We start from the raw sequence: 24,073 nt of genomic DNA on the forward strand, positions 1-24,073 counted from the left end.
TCTTGAAGATGTAACTGCGGTGTCCCTTTAGCCAGGTCATGTGCTCGAAGCCCAGCAGAGTAGTGTCCACCCGCAGACACGACCCACTCTTCCACACACGGTACACGTCACTGGGACACACCTTGGACACCAGAGGAACTGTTTGGGAAACAAACACGGTACACATCACTGGGACACACCTTGGACACCAGAGGAACTGATGGGGAGAAGGGAGGTGGGGGATATTTTAATATGAGTCAGAAGGAATTTCAGATAATTAATTTAATACGTTTGAGGGTTAGTCACACACACACACACACACACACACACACACACACACACACACACACACACACACACACACAAGACGATTTCAAATAAGGGGTTGACCCACAGGATAAAAGGGTGGATCATGAGGTACATTGTAAGCTTTCTGATTGGATGGTGTCAGAGGATCAGGGATTTACATTTTTTAACAGTCAGCCATTCAGGGCTGTAGTGGGAGTGTCAGGTTAGGATTAAAATGCGTAAGCGCGAGTTAATTTTGTCAGAAACTTTTCTACAACTTTCTCTTATTGTGATTTAAGATCTCCAATAAATCCTAATGGAGAATCCACCATCTGCTGTTCGACTTCTGCATAATGGCACTGCGTGTGTATATATTTTAGACAACACAGAGGGAGAAAGGTTGACCAACAGCCAGAAAAAGAGGGAGGTAAGAACATACTTTAATTGTGATCGATGCTTCAATTATGGCCACAAACATCAATACTCCAGGCACTCAGTCTCCTGTCTAGCAGTACATGCATTCAAGTAGCTACACACTGTGTCTGCTGCTGAAATACATTTAGGGACTGCTGCCTTTGGATGCGTCTGAAGTGTGCTGACGTAGAAGAATTGCATATGAGTATGAAAGACAGTGACGTGACAAGCAATTTCTTCATGATGGCTACTTCACAAAACGAACCTCGCTCTAAACTGGTTTGCATGAGTAGCATACACTTGAACACTTGCCTAGCATTACCAGAGCAGGGGCATCTCTCTCTACCTTTAAGAAGCTTTTGAAGAACCAACTCTTCAGAGAGCACCTCCCGTCCTAACTGGCACTTCGACTTGTGCTTAACTTGCAATTACAGCTGTTACATTCCTTCACTTCTTTTTCTTTTCTTTTCTGTTTTTTTATATTTCTAATGTAAAGTAGTATTTATTGTTACACCAGGTTCTATTGCTCGTAGCTTGACTGTTCTCTCCCTTGTACGTCGCTTTGGACAAAAGCATCTGCTAAAAGACTAACTGTAAATTTTACTAGCGTCAGGCGAGTGTAGACAGGCGCTGTCCGCCACTGGGGTGCTGAAACGGTAAAAGGAGGTCGAGGGGCTAAAATACGGGGAGATGGTCAAATATATTATAATAATAAGAGAAGTAGGTTGATGGAAGACTCACCCCAACTTGTGAACTCCCACTTCATCTCCACATAGAAATCCTTGGCCTAAAAAAAATATACAAATGCATTGTGTATTAAACACATTCAGCCCAGAGTGACACTTCCACAGACGCACATACGGGCATGACCGCAAACACATCGGTATGTTCTGATATTTGCGAGATACACCTACCTGTCGCAGTTTGCTTAGTAGTTCCGGTATTCCCGCCAGCCTCTCGGTTGCCCTCCTGTAGTCCCTGTACTGGAGGACCAACTGCACGAGCTCAGGATCGCCCGTGCTGACTGCGTCCTGCAACACTGAAGACACACTACTTCTTTACAACTCTGATAAGCTGTTATGTTCAAGAAACTACTTGTTATTGGACCTATTTTATGTGTAGTAATGCCGCACTATGTTTTACCAGAGCTGCGTATAGATAGAAACTTAACAGAAGCACAAGTCCTGAACTTTGACAACGATACTTCACAACAAATGACACATACATAATTTTACAGCACAGCAGCCAAGGTAACACCAAATAGAGCTAAAAAAAAAAAAAAACAAGCTGGAGATAACAATATTACCCGTCCAGTTCTGTGCATTACAGTGCGTGGGGTCCGCATTGTATCTGAGCAGCACGCGCGCTGATTCGAGGTGTCCCAGGCAGATGGCGAGCTCGAGCGGGGTGCGCCCGCGTGGGTCCAGCCGCTCCAAATCTCCCTGTAGGACACATGCACGCACGCACGCGCACAGAACACACACAAACAAACACACACACACACACACACATATACATGGACTGGATCAAGCTAACTGGAAGATAGACATATCTCCTGCAATAACCACTTCGAGTTGACGCATGTGGCCAGCACCACATAAACCATCCAGCGTCCAGACCAAGCATTACCTGTTTACTCTGCAGCTCCCGGTCCAGTTCTTGGTATTGATTGTTCCACACCAGATAATGCAATGGAAACGCTTCCTGGGCCATTATACAACAGCAGGTGTAGTCACGTCCAGTAATGATACAGTTGACACGGACTCCTCGTTTTGGTCACCAAGTCAATGGTTGGTAAAAAATGTAGTGCAGTCACCACCCACCTTTCTACTCGGGCAAGAAAGCCAGTGCAAGGTATGAGCTCGTGGACTACGGGATGCTCTGGCTAGGGTTACTACGAAGCTATGCTAGCTAGCCTTCTATGCTAGCAGAGCTAAATACAAACCAGTGCGTCTTTTTGTAAATGTATTAAATAGAATAGTAGAGAGATAATTGCCAATAGGTTACGAAATGTGAGGGGAAAAGTACCTTTTCTAGGTTACGAAACGTAACCACATTTAACGTGTAGGAGTAGACTGCAAGTAGAGCACACTGAGGAGCAAAAATGTAAACAGCTAAGTAGCTAACAGTAGCTCTGTTTACTGGTGCAATATAGAAAACAAACGAGAAAATTTTCAAAATGTAAACAGTGTTGATTCACACTAGCTACACAACGACACAATGCACTTACGAAGTCCTCACCATCACGACTCGGTTAGTTCGCTAGCTGTCACTTGACAATGAAGTAAGTTTACGTTACTTCCAACCAATGTTTCCATGTTAGCAAGCTAGCGGACCTAATTGTAAACGCCTAGACCAGCAGTCATGCTAGCCTCTAGTAAGAAAAACGTTTCAAAGCACAAAACGAGTAAAGCCACTGAAATTCAGGATGAATCACAACTCATCGATCGATGTCAGTCATTGGTTTGGTTGTACTAGCTTCTTCTCCGTATCCATGCTACTGTAGATAAACAGGGAGCGGCCTTAGTTCCTTTTTTCATCCAGGTCGCTCAAGTAAGCAGAGCCGAGACCAGAGCTGTCAGTGACGGATGGGTTCTTCTGTTATTTAGACGGTAATAATGAAAGAAAGCCTCGCCGTGGCGTTGTCTCTTATCCCCTAAACAAACCGTCTTCTGATGAATGTTTTTTAATCGTGCAATGGTCCAAACATGGTGTATGTCGCCGGGGGAGAGGCTTCTCTCTCAAGTTACAAAGACTAACTGCATGCATTATTTATTTATTTATATAAGTGACGGTCAGCTTTGGTTCCAGGTTATAACAACTGCATTAGTGATGTTACGTTCGGGCACGATCCGAGTCTTTTCAATTTGCTCTTAAGTTCGAACGACGGGGCCGATTCTTTTATCGTTGTACAAACATTACACTGCCCTAAATCCACTCACAACCTCTCCCCTTTACGTGAACAACGAGAACCTGCCAGTCACAAGAGGTAGACATTGTTGACTTAGGTTCCTTAAAAGGCAGAATGAGTAAGATTTGTCTGCTGCTGTTTGTAAACACGCTATTCAGAATTGGCCCTTCCTTTCCAGCTCAACAAGCGAGAAAGCATGAATAAAATCAGACATATATGCGGTTACATATGCAGAGCAATCAGACACCAAAGAGGACCTATGAGAAAAACGACAAGATATTTGTCTAGTACTTAGAGAAGGAATGGACTGCACCTTAGCAGTGATTGAATCTGTCTGTGAGCGAGAGTAACCCCCGCCCCTCAAACAAACAAACAAAAACGACGAGCCGGCTCTCGGAAAGGAATGGAGCCTTTAATTCCGGCTGTCTTCCAAGAGCTGCTATTCCAGTCACTAAACTGATTGTTTAGAAAAAGCCAGCACTAGGACATAATCAGTACACTTCTTTGTTTAGTGACAGCATTCATTCTTCACGGCATCACTTGTGGGAAAATAAACTCTATTTTTTGTCCACCGTAGTATTTATTTTTCTTGAAAAAACAACAAAAAAAACAAAAAACACAAAAGTGAAAAAGGCTTCTGAAAATAATTACATTGCTACAGGACTTCTTTCATACTAGGGAAAAGAATACATTTACACAAAAGTATATATTTATATATATTTATATCCTTTTTTAAGATATTGAAGTGGAGCAAGGATGGATTTGGAGCCAAAAGCATTCCTTATTTATATAAAACTTGGGACGCATGAAAACAGTGGGGAAAAAAACTGGGAGAGAACTGATCTGAACATCCTCAGAAAAAAATGACAAATGGGAAAACAAGGACATATCTATAAGGAGTGAGGACTATACAACATGGACAGGGACCCTGTGGTTCTCTATAGAAAAACGGGATAGCACCTAGGTTACCGTTACTGTTTCTGCCCCTCATAGGAACCACTGGTCAGTAGGTTCCTCTCGATTGGCTATCGCTCCATCTGTAGTCCCTCCTCCCCATCATAAAATGGGGGCGTGATGTGCCTTCACAGGTGTATGACACGCCTCTCTCTCCCTGATAGACAGACACGTATTAAAGCACTTAAGACTTGGGTCATACCCCGACACGTACTCATGCCTCTGTTCCACCCATCATAAGTTTACTTTTTCATCCATCCATCCATCCATCTAACCAGCCATGCTACCGAGCTCCATCTCTCCTGAGTCTTTAGTTTCATTTGTTATATTGTACAGCACCATATCCCTCCCTCCCTCCCTAACCACTGCCCCAACCCCTGGAAGCATCTACTCCAACCACGGGCCTCTCTCCCATCCCACCCCAAAATGCTTTGAGCCTCCATTCTCTTCCTCAGCTTTAGCTTTCCTCTGTCATACAGAGGAAAAAGACAGACAGACATCAACAAACAAACACACACACAGCCTTACACACACACACACACACACACACACACACACACACACACACACACACACACACACACACACACTTCCCCACCCCAAAACCCCACAGTCTGTCCCCCAAGTGGGAGGGCTTTATGATATCCTCTCGATGAGCTTGTCATCTGATAGGCAGAAGAGCATGTTGACAGACAGTTCGGAGATGAAGGTCTCGCAGGCCTGACGCGACACGCCCTTGCTGTTGCGGAGGTCCAGCTGGCGCAGACATGACAGGCGCTTCAGGTACGCCAGACAGCGATCCGACAGCTGACTGCATCCTGAGGAGAGACATGCGGAGAGAAAGGCAACAAACAGGGAGTCAGTCTCTGAAATAATGATGCTGATTTACATTATATTATTATTATTATTATTATTATTATAATAATAATAATAATAATAATAATAATATATATTTTTTAAACTTTATTTATACAGCATATAAATATGTTAGATAGCATAGATATGGATGAAGGTATCTGCTCAAGTGATCGTGGGCACATTTAAGAGGTAAGCTTGGTACTGCACGCACCGGTGTGTGAGTGTGTTGTGGGTGGAGGAGCAGGTTGAGGTGTGTGAGTGTTGCGGGTGGAGGATCAGGTTGAGGTGTGTGAGTGTGTTGCGGGTGGAGGATCAGGTTGAGGTGTGTGAGTGTGTGAGTGTGTTTCACGCACCGGAGAGGGTGAGTGTGAGTGTGAGTGTGTTTCACGCACCGGAGAGGTTGAGGTGTGTGAGTGTGTTTCACGCACCGGAGAGGTTGAGGTGTGTGAGTGTGTTGCGGGTGGACGAGCCCACGGCGGTGAGCAGGTTGAGGTGTGTGAGTGTGTGAGTGTGTTGCACGCACCGGAGAGGTTGAGGGTGAGTGTGAGTGTGAGTGTGAGTGTTGCGGGCAGAGGCTGCACGCACCGGGGAGGTTGAGGTGTGTGTGTGTGTGTGAGACTCACCGGAGAGGTTGAGGTGTGTGAGTGTGTTGCGGGTGGAGGAGCAGGTTGAGGTGTGTGAGTGTGTTGCGGGTGGAGGAGCAGGTTGAGGTGTGTGAGTGTGTTGCGGGTGGAGGAGCAGGTTGAGGTGTGTGAGTGTGTTGCGGGTGGAGGAGCAGGTTGAGGTGTGTGAGTGTGTTGCACGCACCGGAGAGGGTGAGTGTGAGTGTGAGTGTGAGTGTGAGTGTGAGTGTGAGTGTGAGTGTGAGTGTGAGTGTGAGTGTGAGTGTGAGTGTGAGTGTGAGTGTGAGTGTGAGTGTGAGTGTGAGTGTTGCGGGCAGAGGCTGCACACACCGGGGAGGTTGAGGTGTGTGTGTGTGTGTGAGACTCACCGGAGAGGTTGAGGTGTGTGAGTGTGTTGCGGGTGGACGAGCCCACAGCGGTGAGCAGGTTGAGGGCCTGGTCGGTGAGAGGGCTGTGTGAGAGCTCCAGGCGCGTCAGCAGGGGCATATGGCGGATGATGAGACGCAGGGTGGCCTCGCTGATCTCCAGACCACATAGACGCAGACACTGGAGGTTACGCAGCTGAGAGCGGTTATCAGAACCTGGTGATGGGGAGGGGGAGAGAGAGAGAGAGAGAGAGAGAGAGAGAGAGAGAGAGAAAGAAAGAAAGATGGTGGAGAGCACACAGGAGGGAGGGGAGGAGACGGTGCAGAATATAAAGGACCAAGAGAAATGGGAAGGAATTGAGAGAGTTGAGGGGAGGGACAGAAAGAGGAATGAGTTTGTAAAAGGAGACATTATTCCAATACTTCCTGAGCTTATTTCCACACCACTTATTAAACATGAGCCAAAGACACAGGGCCCTGGGATGAGCTAAAGACACAGGGCCCTGGGATGAGCCGTGGTACCTGGGGGACTCAGCAGCTCTCGGATCTGGGCGTCTTTAATCCCCTCGGTCCAGCGCAGGTCCAGGGAGCGCAGCAGAGGGCAGGTGGTGGAGCTCAGGGCAGAGAGACACATCCAGGAGCAGCCCGACAACACCAGGTCTTTTAGACCTGAGACAGAGACAACCACAACAACATACCCATTTCAAATCATCTTAGGTCGCTCTGACTTGGCTGTTCCAACACAGAGTAAGTAGGAAAAATGGCTTGGGACATATCTTAGCTACACAATGAAAGTTTATAGTGAGTTTATTTTCTTCTTTTTTTTTTCTTCCAATTGCTGCCTTACTAGGTGAATTTAATCCCACTCAGAAACGTCAGTGGTGTGAGTGGTAGGTATGTGCACCGACTACTAAAGACAAGGCATCAATGAGGGCGAGGGTGATGCAATGTGTGTGTTCCCTACCTGGTAGTCTGTTGATGAGCCAGGTGAGCTGCTTCTTTGAGATGGTGGTCCAGGAGAGGTCCAGGGAGACTGGCTGGCGTTTGATGATGCCCGAGAGAGCCTGGGCGCTGAGGGAGCGGCAGCGGTTCAGGTCCATCTTTACCCACAAGCGCTTGTCACAGCCCCTGGAAGGGAACAGAGTGGAACATAATCAGAACGCATTCTGCAATTTCTATGTCCTCTGTCAGGGATACCAAACCCTTCTGGAGATTTCACGGGTATTGAGTTGTAGTCCAACTCTGGAGGACTTGAGCCAAACCAGTGGTGTTATAAGGCCAATTATGAGGCAAATACAGGTCTCTGCTTTTAATGTTAACCAAAAAGAAAGTGAGACAATGGGACCTCACAATTCTCAAAGAAATACTTGTACCAGCTCCTGCAGACAGCCATGCAGACACACACAGACACACAAACAGACACACACACACAGACAGACACCCAGACACACACACACACACACCAAAGGACAGAACTCACCACTTGTACCAGCTCCTGCAGACGGCCATGCAGACACAGAGCTGGGCCTGGGTGAGGTAGCGGAACACAGACACCCACACCTCCTTCTCACAGCCTGGCCCACTGCCTCCATTCTGGGCAGAGAGATGGAGCGAAGAGTGCGAGGACGACAACGACGATGAGGAGTGGGCGTGGGTTTGCCAGTGTCCCCGGGACCCACGCCCCCTGTGGGCGAGCCCTTGCCCACCGTTGCGGGCCAGGCCCGTTGATGAGGGCTTCTCTGGGCGTGCGGAGCGTGGTGCCGGCGTGGCTGGATGAGTGCTGGTGTGGGAGGCTCCGTTGCGAAGGGGAGGGCGGAGCAGGGAGGGGCGCTGGGCGGAGGGTGGCGAGCGGGGGGTGATGGCAGCCTCCAGCTTGGGCACGATGGCGTTGGGGTCGCGGTGGCCACGAGACACCCGCTGGAGCTTCACTGTCAGGCAGGAAGTTTGCTTCCGTGCCTCCTCATCCCCCAGCAGAACCGCTGCACTCGGTGGTCCCCCCACCTCCTCGTCTTCCTCATCTTCTTCCTCTCCATCGTCTCTCTCCCCTCCACCATTCTTTTGCTCTCCTTCTTCACTGTCATCCTCGTTCTCGTTGTCGTCGTCCTCCTCCTCCTCCTGTGTCTGTTCCTTCCCTCTTCTGGCCCGCTGCTGTGGCCGGTTCTCCTTCCTCTCCTCCTCTTCGTCTTCCTCTTCCTCGCTGTCGTCAGCCGTGTCGTCCCGCTCAACTCTGCCGCCGCCGCGCTGCGTCTCCCCGCTGCCCCTCCCCCCACATCCTCCTCCCCCTCTCCCTCCTCCCCTGAGGCGGACGCCTCTGCCCCTGCCCCGGCCCATAGGCGTCTGGCTGGGTGTCTGTGCGACCGATGCTCCTTGTCCTCTGGAGGCTCCGCGTCCCAGCCCCGTCTTGTCCCCGCTCCGGCCCCCTCTCTCCGCACTGCGCTGACGCAGGAGCTTAGGGGAGAGAGACAGAGAGGACGGCTTCTGATACAGAGACAGATAGCATGACAGAGCAGACATCATTTAAGTCAAGAAGAGAAGAAGAAACAGCAGAAGGGTGAAAAAGAAAAAAGAAAGAAAAGGGAGGGAGGGAGGGGGAAAAAGACTGTAAAATTAGATGATGAATAAGCTTATTTTCTGAGCATGTTGCATTAAACAGCCCAGTGTTAGTCCTGACTGTACAGGTCATGAATCTTGCAAAATGCTCCTCACTCCAAGCTGAAGTGTGCAAGAATGGTCAAGATGACCAATATGGGAAGATGGAATACTGGAGGATGAAAATATGGAGAGAAAAAAGACAACAGAACTCACCGACTGCAAGATCTTATTTCGCTCCAATTTAATCTGTGTAAAGAAAGACTCTGTTAAATAACGTCATACTTTATAGAAATGGCTGTTTTACTTTCAGTGTCATCAGGGTTGTATGCATGTGCAGCTTCTGTATGGAGTGTCCATGTCTGTGTGTGAGTGAACCAATGAGCTGCGTGGCCCTTGTGGGAGTGAACCAATTAGATGAGTGGCCCTTGTGGGAGAGAACCAATGAGGTGCGTGGCCCTTGTGGGAGTGAACCAATGAGATGAGTGGCCCTTGTGGGAGTGAACCAATGAGGTGCGTGGCCCTTGTGGGAGTGAACCAATGAGACGCGTCCCCCTCACCCTCTTCCTGAGCTGGAGTTCCAGTGCTCCCGCCCTCTTCCTGTTCTGCTGTTGCTGGAGCAGCAGCCTCTGGGACGGGGGCGGCAGGCGCCTGGAGGGGGTGAGGGGGCGCCTTCCTCTGCGGCCCTCCCGTACCCCGATGCCCTCCCGGTGGGCACGCTTGGGTGGCGGCACCGATGCGGAGACGCGGGTGCCCGAGACGGCACTGCTTTTATCTTCATCATCATCACTACTGTTGCCAGACTGAAAAGGGTTAATGATTAGTGAAGTAATGATCACCCTTTTACAACAATCAAGTGCTGAATGAGAATGAGAGAGAGAGAGAGATAGAGAGAGAGAGAGAGAGAGGGAGAGAGAGAGAGAGAGAGGTTAGGAAAGACAAAGAGATCAGAGAGGTGTGAGGTAAAGCTACCTCTGTTTTCTTCTCCTGAACACATCTTGGACACTTCCAGGAACTGGGTAAGTCTGTATTGATCACACCCTCTCTCGGTTCCTGAGCAAGCACAAACAGACCCGCTGGCTTTAATTACACATCCCAACCCGAAGGCTTAGCTGAGGTACAGTATTGTGTGTGTGTGTGTGTGTGTGTGTGTAAGTGTGGGTGTGTGTGTGTGTGTGTGTGTGTTGTACCTTGAGGCACTCTGGGTGGGTGTGTGTGTGTGTGTGTGTGCGTGCTGTACCTTGAGGCACTCTGGGTGTGTGATCTTGGCACAAGCAGAGCACTCCATAAGTGTCGGGGTCGAGTTCTCCCCAGGGGGGTTGCCCTCGCCACACACGGCACACACCGCAGAGTTGGGCAAACCAGGCTGCACAGAGCCAGAGAGGGTGGGGAACAGAGAAGAAGAGACAAATGTAACATTTAAAAGAGGTTTAAGGCTCTCGGTGGTCTGGCACCATCTTCACTGTCTTTACACCATCACATAGATACTGCACAGCAACAGCTGGACTTGATTGACAGGCATGCACAAAGGACTAGAGAACGGAGCTCAGTGTACGGTGAAAGCAGCGGTGCCAGCGACGGCACTCACGTTTTGGCACTGGCGCAGCAGGCAGGACTGCTTGAGGCGGCCGGGCCCACCAAACTTCTTCATGTCGCGGCAGAAGATGCAGTCGCCACACTCCGTCCGCACACACGCCTCGCAGCGCTTGCAGCGAACCCGCCGCCGGCGCAGCGCCTCAGCTCGCCTCCGGGGGGCCCGGGGCCCCGAGAGCTTTGCCGTCGGTCCGGGTGGCCGCGGCCGGTAGACCGGCACAGGGGGAGGGGTCGGGGGACGGTACCACGAGGGCTGTCAGGTGAGGAGAGAAGAAATGTTCATGGAATAATGACGGACAAAGCTTTGACAGAGTGCATTTGTGTGCATTTGTGTGTGTGTGTGTGTGTATGTGTGTGTGTGTGTGTGTGTGTGTCAGACTTTGTATGCGTGAGTGACAATCTGTGCATCTATCTGTGTTGGAAAGTCCCTCAACAGCCAAGTCAGTAAGTAGAAAAGATGGCTTGAGACATATTTTTAGCTACACAATGAAAGTTTATAGTGAGTTTTTGGTTTTTAAAAGCAATTCGCTTTTTTCAATTGCTGCCTTACTAGGTTGAATTTAATCCCACTCAGAAACTACAGTGGGGTGCGTGGTATGTCTCTGTACCACCGTATACTACCATCCCATTAGTAAACTACATATAGATGATGGACAATAGCAAGTTGAATAATAATTGCTAATAAGGATCGCAAACCCATTCTTACCCGTCTGGGCCACTTCACGATGGGCTTTCCAGTGTAGGACAATCCGGGGTCATCATCAGCATGTTCCTCAAGCAACGTCTGCACAACAGACACACAACAAAAACATTAACATCAACAACAACAACAACAACAACATCACTACCCAGCTGTCTGTCATTATATAGTAGAGTACAGCATGCCACTCTGAGATTACGGTTTAAACGTATGCGCTGTGCGGATATGTATGTACTTTTCCATCTAGCTCATGTTTCAGTGGGGTCTGCTAGTTGCATGTGTGCTGCTCACTCATATGTCGTAGAGCAGGGCGGGTGCATGTGTGTGTGTGTGTGTGCTGATCACCCGTATGCCGTTGAGCAGGGCGGGTGCATGCGTGTGTGTGTGTGTGTGTGTGTGAGAGAGAGAGTGTGTGCTGCTCACTCATATGTCGTAGAGCAGGGCGGGTGCATGTGTGTGTGTGTGTGTGTGCTGATCACCCGTATGCCGTTGAGCAGGGCGGGTGCATGCGTGTGTGTGTGTGTGTGTGTGTGAGAGAGAGAGTGTGTGCTGTTCACCCGTATGTCGTTGAGCAGGGCGGGTGCATGTGTGTGTGTGTGTGTGCTGATCACCCGTATGCCGTTGAGCAGGGCGGGTGCATGCGTGTGTGTGTGTGTGTGTGTGTGTGAGAGAGAGTGTGTGTGCTGTTCACCAGTATGCCGTTGAGCAGGGCGGGTGCATGTGTGTGTGTGTGTGTGTATGTCGTTAAGCAGGGTTGGGGTGTTATGTATGTGTGTGTGTGTGTATGTCGTTAAGCAGGGTCGGGGTGTTATGTATGTGTGTGTGTGTGTGTGTGTGTGTGTGTGTGTCGTTGAGCAACGGCGTGTCCTGCTGATCTTTTGTTTGTCCTTGTCTTTGTCTTTGTGCGTTGTTCCGTGGATTTAATGCAGACGTTTTGTTAACGTGGTTTGGGTTGGATCATTGCTTGAAATCTAAAATAAAACCATTGTGAAAGCTACTCCGTCCGCTCTGCGTCTATGTCATTTCGACCCTAGAGGTATGACATGTGACAGTGCCACTCACCCGTATGTCGTTGAGCAGGGCGGGTGCGTGTGTGTGTGTGTGTGTGTTTGTCACTAACCCGTATGTCGTTGAGCAGGGCGGGGGCGTTGCGGATGCCCGCTGGGACGCACTTCTTGTGGGTGGGCAGCTCCTCCAGCTTGTTGAGTAGGTGCCACAGACCCTCTAGCTCCAGCGGCGTCAGGTGCACCTTCACCCCCAGCTGACCCGCTGGAGACGCCGACAACTCTTCCTCATCCTCCTCATCATCATCATCCTCCTTCAGGAACACTTCATCCTCTTCCTCCTTCTCTTTGTTGTCTTGCTCATCTTTTTCTTCGCCGTCCTCTTCCTCCTCTTTGGTTTGGCCATTCGGTTTCTGTTCCTGGTGGAAGTCTTCTCGTTTCAGGCCTAGTAGCAGATACCATAATCTATTACTGAGAAGGCCTTCATGGTCATGTAAATACCATTTGACGGGAGTCTACTGTTCAAACGTGTGTGTTTATCTTGGAAAGATGGAGGGTTTCATGGTCATGTAAACGCCATTTTACGGGAATAAACTGTTCAAGAGTGTGTTTATATCTTGGAAAGATGGTTTACTCACCAATACCAAGCGACTGCTTCTGGAACTCGGGGGTGAGATGAGACACGTTAGTCAGGCAGTACAGGTACCTCTCCAGCACGTACCAACACATCTCGTAATAGAACGGGTAACGGAACTTAGCCGGCACCTGCCACAGAGAGGAGAGAAAGAAACCAGGGAAGAGGAAAAAAAGTGTCACCAGAATCCCTATAGCCGGTATAAACAGGGTCACCAGAATCCCTATAGCAGGTATAAACAGAACCCGGTAACACTTTATTTGAAGCCGTCTACATAAGGGTGACATGACACATGTCATACACATTAATGACACGTTATTTGGTTCATGACTGATGTCATAATGTGTCATTCGGTGTTTGTACACACAGCTAACCCTAACCCTAACCCTACAAACACCAAATGACACATTATGACAGTCATGAACCAGTCATGAACAAAAATAACGTGTCATTAATGTGTATGACATGTGTCATGTCATTCTTATGACAGTGTCATGTCACCCTTATGTAGACGGCTTCAAATAAAGTGTAACCCAGAACCCCTACAGAACCACTATAGAAGGTATAGAGAGGGTCACCAGAACCACTATAGCAGGTATAGACAGGGTCACCAGAACCACTATAGCAGGTATAGACAGGGTCACCAGAACCACTATAGCAGGTATAGACAGGGTCACCAGAACCACTATAGCAGGTATAAACAGGGTCACCAGAACCACTATAGCTGGTATAATCAGGGTCACCAGAACAGCTATTGAACCCCTACAGAACCCCTATAGCAGTTATAAACAAGGTCACCAGAACACCTATAGCCGGGATAAACAGAACCACTATAGCAGGTATAGACAGGGTCACCAGAACCACTATAGCAGGTATAGACAGGGTCACCAGAACCACTATAGCTGGTATAATCAGGGTCACCAGAACAGCTATTGAACCCCTACAGAACCCCTATAGCAGTTATAAACAAGGTCACCAGAACACCTATAGCCGGGATAAACAGAACCACTATAGCAGGTATAGACAGGGTCACCAGAACCACTATAGCAGGTATAGACAGGGTCACCAGAACCACTATAGCAGGTATAGACAGGGTCACCAGAACCACTATAGCAGGTATAGACAGGGGTCACCAGAACCACTATAGCAGGTATAGACAGGGTCACCAGAACCACTATAGCAGGTATAGACAGGGTCACCAGAACCACTATAGCAGGTATAGACAGGGTCACCAGAACCACTATAGCAGGTATAGACAGGGTCACCAGAACCACTATAGCAGGTATAGACAGGGTGAAAGAACACATGTGAAGGGTGAAAGATCAGACTGTAGGCCCACCCTCGTCCGGTCCTCGATACTGTAAATGTTGAGCTGCATGGGAATGTTGAAGCTGTGAAGGAAGTTCCCTCCGAACACCAGCGTGTCCACTGGAGTGTAGACCGCATGGATCCATCCTTAAAAACACAAACACACACACACACACACACGCCAAGAACTTTCTAGAACTTTCTCAGGCAACACTGGGCACCTTATTGGTCGAAACACAATAAATTTGTCATCAAGCCGGCAAGCTGTTCACACTGAGCAAATGTATATCTTACACACCCCTCCCACCCCCCCCACTGCAGCTCATGTATGTGGCATTAGACAATGCTCTAAGAAACTGACGTGTTTAAGCACGGGTGAGCGTGAGCATTTACCTGAGGGGATCATGAAAGTGTATCCCTGTTTGAGTTCGATGCGCTGGCACTGCGATGCCTTGTCACCCAGGAAGATGTCCCCCTGTTTCCCTGACAACACCCAGTTCTCGTACAGCTCCAGGTTCTGGGGAGTGGGTGGGATCAGCCAGAACACCTAACACACACACACACACACACACACACACACACACAGTCAGGCCTTGATTTTTTTAAAGCATCCCCACATTACAACATTTTCTTTGCACAGTTCTGTGTATGACACAAACAAATCTACAGTACGTGAACGAGCCCAACACTTCCCCAAAGTGTACAATTCCATTGATGTGGCAAAGACACAATCCCCCGAAACTACCGTACTCTACCGTACCGTAGGCTCTCTCAATGTGCTCACCTTTCCTCCTCGTAGGATGTGGTACCAGACAGAGGTGCCACCGAAATCAATGTGGAAGTCAGTAAAGGAGCCCTCGACACTCATGAGACAATACCTGAGAGAGATTAAAGAAAGCGGGTGAAAGCTGTAAGACACCTTCACCAAGAACCTCGGTACAACGGAATTAGAGAGTGAGTGTGTGTGTGTGTGTGAGTGTGTGTGTGTGTGTGTGTGTACGCTCCATGAACTGTCATCATATGGTTGTTGTGTACACCAGTCCATTTAGTGACACAGCATAAGAAATTATATGACAAACAGCCCTTACACAAGCAAAGCAAACCAAGTCCAATTCCCATTACCAACACTTCTAGTAACACATGTCTCTATGCTTTCCAAATGTCAAAAAATTACAATATGGCTAGACCTTACTCATTGAATTGTACTGTGCATTTCACTCAAATTTGCATGGACTGACATATTCAATGAACACAAAAAAATACCCTTTGGTGTTCACCTGCCTGACTTACTCACACTAGGAGTGACTGTGATGTCATGTTCACCTGCCTGACTAAAGCTACATTTATGCTACTTCGATTCACGGAGTCGGAAACAGGGAACACCTGTCCGATTTTTAACCGCTCTCTCTGAACCCTCTCTGAGCACCTTGGAGAGGCTGTCGTGCACCTACAAATTTTTCTAACTTCCCGTACGAGGGCCTCTCCGAGGTGCTCGGAGAGGGTTCAGAAAGGGGGCTCGGAGAACAATAAATGAAGCTTCACTCAAACTAGGAGAGACTGTGGTATCATGCATAGCTGCTGGAGGATAGGTTTTTCACTGGTCTGTTTTCGGACTCACTTCTGTACTTTTGGATATTGCATTTCTATGATGGAGTTGGTCGAATCCCGCTGTCTCTCCTTCAGATGGCGCGGCCACATGTTGTCCACCCAGTCGATCACGTCCACCTGTGGGGGACAAGCTTTCCGTAAGACACACAGACACAGGCGCACGCACACACAAACAGGCGTGCGCACACAGGTGCGCACACAGGCGCACACACACACACAGGATGGGGGTACTGGACATTGGAGTGTGTGTGTGTGTGTGTGTGTGTGACGGAGGGAAGTTTACCGATGCAGGCCTCTTGACCAGGTTCTCCAGCTTGGTGTGGCTGAACTCCAGGCTGATGACGTTGTAGAGCTTCTCCCTCTGGGAGGGGGGCGTCTCGTAGTAGCGTCTCCACTGGCCCATAGACATCTCGATACCCTTCTGCGTCGTGACGTCCATCACGTCGATCATCCTGCGGCTCCCTAAAGAACAGGCCAGGGGACGCACAAGGACACAGGAGGAAGATAAGTCGTTTAGTAATCAGAAGGTTGCTAGTTCGATTCCCTGTTGAAACGTCCTTGAGCAAAACACTGAACCCCTAATCGCTTCTGATGTGCAGTGTGCCATCCTTGTAAGTCGCTTCGGATAAAAGCGTCTGCTAAATGACAATGTAAATGCACACAGGATTTGAACAGGCAGTCAATAACGCCACTCTGTCTTCCAGTGGTGGGTACAGTACTGAAAATTGGTACTCAAGTAAAAGTACAATTACCTCCTTCAAAATCGACTTGAGTAAAAGTAAATATTCAAATTGGAAAACGAGTAAGAGTAAAAAAGTACTCTGTTTAAAAGTTACTCAAATTACAAGTTACTTTTTTGTGTTGGACTGTTTGGATCAATGAAAAACATAACAAGGATTCAAGGAGTTTAATTGTCATTGTAGTACACACCGAAAAACAGTTTGGCGCTCTCCAGCAGCAGTTTGTTTAGATACATAAAATTGACATCAACACACAAAGACACAATAAGAGCATGACAAATATGACAATTCAAGGACAAAGACCAAATTACAGAAATTATTAATATATATATATATATATATAAATACTTTAAAAAATGGAAGGCAGTTGTGAAGTGCAAAGATATCATTACACACCATGCACAGAAACACATTCACTCACTCGCTCACTCACACACCCACACACATCACCATGTACATATTGTGCCCATCAAGTCTTTAGTGCTTTGTTAGGGGGTCAGGTAGGGGCGAGGGTTGAGGGGGTGATGGAGGCTACAGCTCTTGGGAAAAAACTGTTCCTCAGTCTTGTGGTGCGGGCCCGCAGTGTGCGGTACCTTTTCCCTGATGGTAGGGAAACAAACACGGTGTGTCCAGGGTGTGTTTTGTCCGTACTTATTGACCTTGCCTTCCTCTTCAGGCGGTCATTACACACAGATTCCAGGTCTGGGAGCTCAGCTCCTATGATCTTTTTTGCTGACCTAATCACCCTGGCCAGGTCCCTCCTGCTCTCCACTGTGCAGCCTGAATACCACACACTGCAGTCCTGGCAGAGGATGCTCTCAATTGTGCTCCTATAAAAGTTTATGAGCAGGTGTGTGGATAAACCAGCCCGTTTCAGCTTCCGTAGAAAGAAGAGCCTCTTCTGGGCCCTCTTTACCAGATTGGAGACGTTAGTTGCCCATGTTAGGTCCTTGGTGATGTACGTCCCTAGGAATTTAACAGAGTCCACCCTCTCCACTTCTTCCCCGTTGATGGTAAGTGGGGTCTGCGTGGTCCTCTTGGGCCTCCTAAAGTCCACAATGAGCTCATTTGTTTTTTCTGTGTTTAGGACCAGATTGTTGTCCACACACCACTCTGCCATGTGTTCGATCTCCTGCCTATAATGGCACTCGTTGTTGTTACTAATGAGCCCCACCACAGTGGTGTCATCAGCGAACTTGATTATGGTGTTGGATGAGTGTATAGGCACGCAGTCATGGGTGAAGAGCGTGTAGAGGGCTGGGCTGGGCACACACCCCTGGGGCGCACCTGTGTTCAAGGTTACAGTTGAGGATGTCATATGCCCTATTCTGACATTCTGTGGTCTGTTTGAGAGAAAGTCCAGGATCCATGAGCACAGTGAGGTAGGGAGACTGAGATTAATGAGTTTGAGGACCAGTTTATGGGGGATTATTGTATTAAAGTGTTCGGGTGTTCCAGGTGGGACAGGGCTGTGTGGAGTACGATGGAGACAGCGTCCTCTGTGGATCTGTTTGCCTTATAGGTAAACTGGTGGCTGTCCAGGTCCACAGGGATGTGGTGTCTGATGTGCGCCAGTATCATCCGCTCAAAACACTTCATGATTACTGGGGTGAGGGCGACTGGGCGGTAGTCATTGAGGCAGGTAATGGCAGATTTTTTGGGGATAGGGACGATGGTAGTGGTCTTGAGGCAGGTGGGGACTACGGCTTGTTGCAGGGAGAGGTTAAAAATGTCTGTAAAAACTCCTGCTAACTGGTCGGCACATGATCTAGGTATACGTCCCGACACCCCATCAGGGCCAGTGGCCTTGCTGGTGTCAATTCTACTCAAGGTGGACCTCACTTGGTGGTGTTGAAGAGTGAGAGTCTGCTCCTCCTCTGACCCTGACATCTGATGCTCCACTGTTACCCCACTGTGCTGCTTGTCAAAGCGGGCAAAAAAGCGGTTTAGGGTGTCTGGGAGGTCCTTGTCCTTGCTAACCAGTGTGTTCTTGTGTTTGTAGTCAGTTAGGGTTTTGATGCCTCTCCACATGCTCCTGGCGTCCTTGCTTTCAAAGTGACCCTCAATGCGCTGCCTGTACTTGCCTTTGGCCTCCTTAATGCCCTTTTTTAGATCTCGTCGGGGGGTGCTGTAGGCCAGTGTGTCAGCTCTCGTCCTGAGCAGCAACCTAACATTACCGTCAAACCACGGTTTCTGGTTAGGGAACACCTTGATGGTTTTGGTGCTCAGTACTGTCTCGGCGCAAAACTGAATGTAATTCAGGACGTTAGAGGTGTACTCCTCCAGGTTGGCTCCCTGCGAAAATACCTCCCATACTGTGCTCTCAAAACAGTCCTGTAAAGATGTAGCAGCCTCCTCACTCCATACCTGCACTGTCTTCACAACTGGTTTGGATCTACAGACAACTGGTTTATAGGATGGAATCAGTGTCAAGGAGATATGATCTGATGATCCGAGGTGTGGGGATGGTGCAGCTTTATATGCCCTCTGTATATTTGTATATACTTGGTCCAGTGTGTTTTTATCTCTGGTTGGAAAGCATACATTTTTGTGGAGTTTTGGTAACACTTTCTTGAGTACTGCATGGTTAAAATCCCCTGCCACTATCAAGGCACCCTCTGGATGTTGGTTTAGTTGGCCGTTAATAAAGATGTACAGTTCCTCCAGAGCTAGTGTAGTGTTCACTCGTGAGTAAGTCAGAAAGAAATGCACTCTTGACACATTTCTTCACAAGTTGCTTCATTGTATCATGTAGCTCATAGATCTCATAGAAAATAACAGTAGTAGGCCATTATATTGACCATGTAGGAGATCTCATTCTTTCTCATGGAGGGATATGCTCTCTCTCTCTTTCTGACTGCAAAAGCAGTTATTTACAAGATCATCCCGGTAAAGAAAAAAGATGCCATGAAATTTTTTGACTTATTCATGCTAGCAATTCTGACAGTTTAACTTAGCTGCCATTTGCAAGCTAGCCAAGTAAATAAACATGATGCTGACGGTGAGTTGCAAAAAATATTATTACATTGGAGTGGGGGCTGCCCCAGGACTGTCAGGAGGACCAGTAGTAACACTAGCTTCGTCCATCTTCTCATCCATAGTGCCGGCGATTAAAGTTATAGTCGTAACGGTCGACCTGAAGTTGTCTCCTGCGCGGCTATGAAATGACAACAATGTTGCAACCTGTGGAGGGCGCGTTGATAACGCATAGCTAACCGACCTTTCCGTTTTTACCCTCTGGTTGCCATGTATGCTTGTATTCCAGTAAACAAAGATATGTGTACTTTTATCACAATACTCATTTTAATGAAAGCACAATGGAAATGTAACTGAGTAAAGAGTAGAATTCTAGTTCAAATATTTACTCAAGTAAGAGTAAAAGTGCAGACTTTATAAAGGAATGCAAAAAGTACTCGTTACCAGAAAAATTTACTTTTTTTATTCATTTGCGTTCCTTGTAACGCGTTACTACCCAGCCACTGCTGTCTTCTCAGATTAATACTGAGAGCATAGTGTCCAAGAAACAGTCTTCTTTAGGGGTACACACTCTGGCCTTTGTGATCATTAGTGGGTAAGCAGGTTTAGGTGTGTGATTTTATTTTATTTTAGATTTATTGTCAGGGGAGGCACAAGGACACAGGATTCGAACAGGCAGTCAATCATGTCACTCTGAGCAACCAGAAGCCCCGACCACATTCTGACTGGAGGACACGCGTTCGAGTCCCAATGTCATTTCTCCTGTCCACTACCCACCTCTTCTCCCTCTCATTTCCTGTTCCACTCTTCACTGATCTATCAACGAGGCATAAAAACTAAAAAGCCCCAATTTTTTTTTTAAAATAATGTCTCTGTCTTCTCAGATTAATACGGAGAGCATTGTGTCCAAGAAAACGCTTCTTTAGCGGTACACTGGCCTTTGTGATCATTAGTGGGTAAGCAGGTTTAGGTTGGTGATTTTATTTTATCTTATTTTATTTAGGTTGTATAGCCTTTTTTACTCTGGCAGGGGGACTGCCAATGGAAACTAGCCTTTTGGCTTTAATTGGGTGCATTTACATCTTAATGTTCATGAAGTACACTGTCCCTCTTGATCCAATAAACAAATTGATTGATTGTGGCACAGCATAATGTGTGAGGGCCACAGTAAAACTGTTCCCAGTAGATGAAACACACTGCTGAGGAGTAAGACCACAGAGTGGTTGGGAGAGACTTGCCTACAAACAGCTTCACGTCGCTCACACTGAAATCCGGATCTGGCATTCTGTGAAACAGAAAAAAAAAAAAAGAATAAACCACAAAAATCATCATGCATCACCTCTGATTGTAGGAGTTAAGAAAGAGAAAAACAAGAGAAAGGGAAAAGTCCCCTACTGGATTCCGAGGCCGTCTGACTTCTCGAAGACCAGGGGCTCTCGTAGGCCTTCCCTCTGGATGTACTCGAAGGTGAAGTCTAACGCAAGACACAAAACCAGACAAGTGGTGAGCCCCATGTTTCGGCATGTTGGCTCATGAGAAGTAGCACTGCATTGCTTGGGTCATTTCCTCACCTTTCCCCTCCATGTATTTGACTAGGTCACAGCTGAATCTATCACACTGCAGTTTCTCCTCCAGATCGAAGGTTCTCTTTCCTTCAATCTCGTCATCAGAGATTCCATCATCTTGATAACGCCGGCGTGTCCCAGTGCGCTGTGCAAAGAAACCATCTCAGAAAATACCTAGACTTCAGTAACAATGTGATAGTACTCCCATCACTGTTACCTAAACTCATCACTGCCAGAGGAAGATACACACATACAACCCAACATGATTTACAAAAACACTTAAATTAAATTATTTTCCCAATAATCTAGTTTGTAAACATTAATTCAATTCCAATGAATACCCATAATACATCATTCATTTCTAGAGAATGTGCTGGAAATACAATTCTATCAATGTCAAATACCAGTTTGTGTGCTCTTATTTTATTTTTTATGACGTGCCTTCATTCGCTAGCCTGGGTGCCATCCGTTTGTCCGCGTTCCACTGATCAAGCTGAACAAACGTTTGTTCAGCGAGAGGGCAGCAATCAGTGGAACGCGTACAAACGGATAACACCCAGGCTATTCATTCGCCACCTGCTTTCCAAAACAAATCCACGCGCTCCAAGTTAAACTGGACTTGAACTTCTCACTCACTGCGCCCCCGTGGCACGTGCGTCTATTGCCATGCCAACACATCCGCTACACTGTGACTGTACAACCATTCATTTGTCCGTCAGGAGACAGGCTAACGCTAAAGTATTTGCTTGACAGAGGTTAAAGAATCCACGCAAACTTTCAGTTTCGTCCACATTATTGCTATGATTATACACAATAGTTATTGTGGTACTTACCAGGCGCTTGCTGTATCGAGTGTGTGTGTCTTCCATGATCTGAAGCAGAAAAATAACTACATGAGAACTACCAAACGTAAACGTTACATGAATTGTGGCCCATGACCAACATCATTCCAACAGTGACTACCAGTCACAGTGTAACGTTAGATAGCTAAAGTCTCTCTATTTAATAATAACGTTAACTTATCAGAGATAGAGGCGTTTAATAAGACAACGTAAAAATAGTTATCTTTGGAGAAATGACCGTGTTTGGTCTATAGTTGTGTTACCCACACTGGCTATCAGTTATAGCTAACTAAGCTATACGTACGCTAACTAGCCGCTAGCATCATAATCTCCTTTGCAGTAACACGGAAAGTAACTAACGTTATCCACTCAGTAGCAGAGGCCAAAAACAACACCGTTTATCTACAGCACACCGACATCATTCACACTCCATAAGCATTTATGTCAATAAACCAGTAATTTCGTAGCGTTAGCAAAATAGTGAATACATTTACTATCCAACATGGGCTAGCTTCGTCAAGTAGATAGCACCCCTTTGTTATACAGCAAGTTAAGGTATTAAGCTAGCCAGCTAGCTGGCTTAGCTAGCCATCACAACAAAGGTTTAAAGGAACGAAACACTTGCTAGTTGACAGCAAACGCTACTCTGACATGAGCGACACCAGTCACTACACTACTGAGCAAGATACATATCTAGGTAGATGTTTAATCAGCCATCTCTTGCAAACTCACTGAAAGAGCAAAATCTCGTTATATCTAACGATAGCTAGGTTTCTGAAGCCTTTCTGCAAAGAATACCTTGGCACCAAGCTAACAAACGCAATAAAGCTTGAATGTAACGTTAACCTCGCGACTAACCTAGGAAGCAGCTGACAGCTGATCATCGCAAATTCTAATAACGTTAACAATTTATCGTCAATGTACGCTGTGTTATTACCAATTTAATCTGGTGACCCAAATAATTCATGTTAGAGAACGATACAAAAATGATAAACCTGAAATGCTACATACAAACATATTACAGCTAACTTAGCCAGCTAGCCAAGTTAAAGAATCAGAAATTCATGACCACTTAACTTAATGTTAGCTGGTAAGCTAATATTATCGGTGATTTGTAAACAACCTAGTATTTGCAGTCCAGAATAAAATTACTGGTTACAAGGCGAGCACAAGCATATTCAACGGCACATATCGTATCCAAGCTAGCTAGCTAGAAAACATAATTATATAGGAAGAACTTTCAACTGTAACATTACCAGTTGAGGCTCTTGAAATGTGATGATCTATGAGCACTCTTGCGGGCTAACCGGAGGTATTTCAGGAATTCCAAACTAAAGTGGAATTACTCCCGATAAATCTTGCCGTTTACATCTGTTATCCTTGTTATTGTGCGATAAAGTTAGGGCGATTCGCTGAAGTCCGCCATTTTCAACTTGTCACAGAACACACACACATAAAGCCAATAGTAAAATCCACCTCTTGTGAAAAACCTATGCATTTGGGGAAACTTCATTGGTTGGAAATTATGTCAATCTGAGAAAAGAAGGGCGACATGGAACAGTTTGACCACGCCCAAAATATATAACCGATCGTAGAAACCCTATGAAAACACAGATTATGAGATTGCAGAGGACTGCCTATTCGCTAGCACATAAAAATGGGGTCACTAAATGAACCTATCCTTCGAGTCGTAGAAAGGACTTGCATGGGTGGATCGACCAATAACAAAAAGCGCTCAAGAAACGTAGCCTTTTTATTGGTCACATACACTACAGAGCGATAACACTACATGTCCGGTAGGTTGTTATGTATTATTGACTATAAAACCGAAAGCATTATAAATCAGCCCATGTTTTCATATAAATACAGATGTTGACATGTTGATAAAGACTTACAGGCTAGCTGGTTATGAAAACTGTCACATGTAAAAGGGGAATTTAGGCTGTGTGAATGGGTGGGCACGTCTCGGAAAGGGAGAAAAAAATAAGACAACGCAGATTGTATTGCTGTGAATTTGCAGCGTTGCGAATAAATATTTTATTACATAACATGCACTGACACGCCACCACATCGCAGATAAAAATGTCTCTCGCTCACAGGGGAGAGACCAACACAAACAAAG

The 24,073-nt window shown here is 47.0% G+C and overlaps 2 protein-coding genes across 2 annotated transcripts in view; both read right to left on the bottom strand.

Annotated features, from left to right (window-relative positions):
* ankrd13d (ankyrin repeat domain 13 family, member D) overlaps positions 1–3,383 on the bottom strand; it is a 15,090-nt gene extending 11,707 nt beyond the window's left edge. Inside the window, exons 1-5 of the mRNA XM_080841237.1 lie at positions 2,311–3,383; positions 1,988–2,123; positions 1,596–1,720; positions 1,423–1,468; positions 1–138 (exon numbers count right to left, since the gene is read on the bottom strand). The exon at positions 1–138 is cut by the window's left edge and continues 6 nt beyond it. Coding sequence (XP_080697363.1) covers positions 1–138; positions 1,423–1,468; positions 1,596–1,720; positions 1,988–2,123; positions 2,311–2,394 — 529 coding nt within the window. The 5' untranslated portion in view covers positions 2,395–3,383. The remainder of the gene's footprint in view (positions 139–1,422; positions 1,469–1,595; positions 1,721–1,987; positions 2,124–2,310) is intronic.
* Positions 3,384–5,181: 1,798 nt separating this feature from the next.
* kdm2ab (lysine (K)-specific demethylase 2Ab) lies at positions 5,182–23,369 on the bottom strand. Its single transcript, XM_080840566.1, has 23 exons — positions 23,208–23,369; positions 21,943–21,981; positions 21,116–21,254; positions 20,940–21,018; positions 20,783–20,829; positions 16,112–16,290; positions 15,839–15,945; positions 15,005–15,098; positions 14,614–14,767; positions 14,252–14,367; positions 12,917–13,043; positions 12,395–12,723; positions 11,281–11,358; positions 10,570–10,827; positions 10,222–10,347; positions 9,954–10,034; positions 9,542–9,784; positions 9,198–9,230; positions 7,873–8,870; positions 7,357–7,520; positions 6,915–7,061; positions 6,396–6,608; positions 5,182–5,364 (listed from the first exon to the last, which is right to left on the bottom strand). Exons 2-23 carry the CDS (start codon positions 21,976–21,978, stop codon positions 5,183–5,185), a joined length of 3,930 nt encoding a protein of 1,309 aa, XP_080696692.1. The 5' UTR covers positions 21,979–21,981; positions 23,208–23,369; the 3' UTR covers position 5,182.
* Between the last annotated feature and the right edge of the window lie 704 nt (positions 23,370–24,073).

The sequence above is a fragment of the Sprattus sprattus genome, assembly GCF_963457725.1.
Source record: "Sprattus sprattus genome assembly, chromosome: 6".
Taxonomy (NCBI): Eukaryota; Metazoa; Chordata; class Actinopteri; order Clupeiformes; family Clupeidae; genus Sprattus; species Sprattus sprattus.

Bases quoted from the DNA above. Each gene is read 5' to 3' on its own strand.
- kdm2ab (XM_080840566.1), bottom strand. From the start codon at position 21,978: ATGGAAGACACACACACTCGATACAGCAAGCGCCTG. The intron at 16,291-20,782 runs GCAAGTCTCTCC...CCTGTTCTTTAG, and splicing joins CGACGTGAAGCTGTTTGTAG to GGAGCCGCAGGATGATCGAC. The intron at 11,359-12,394 runs GTTAGTGACAAA...TCTGTTGTGCAG, and splicing joins CCCTGCTCAACGACATACGG to ACGTTGCTTGAGGAACATGC.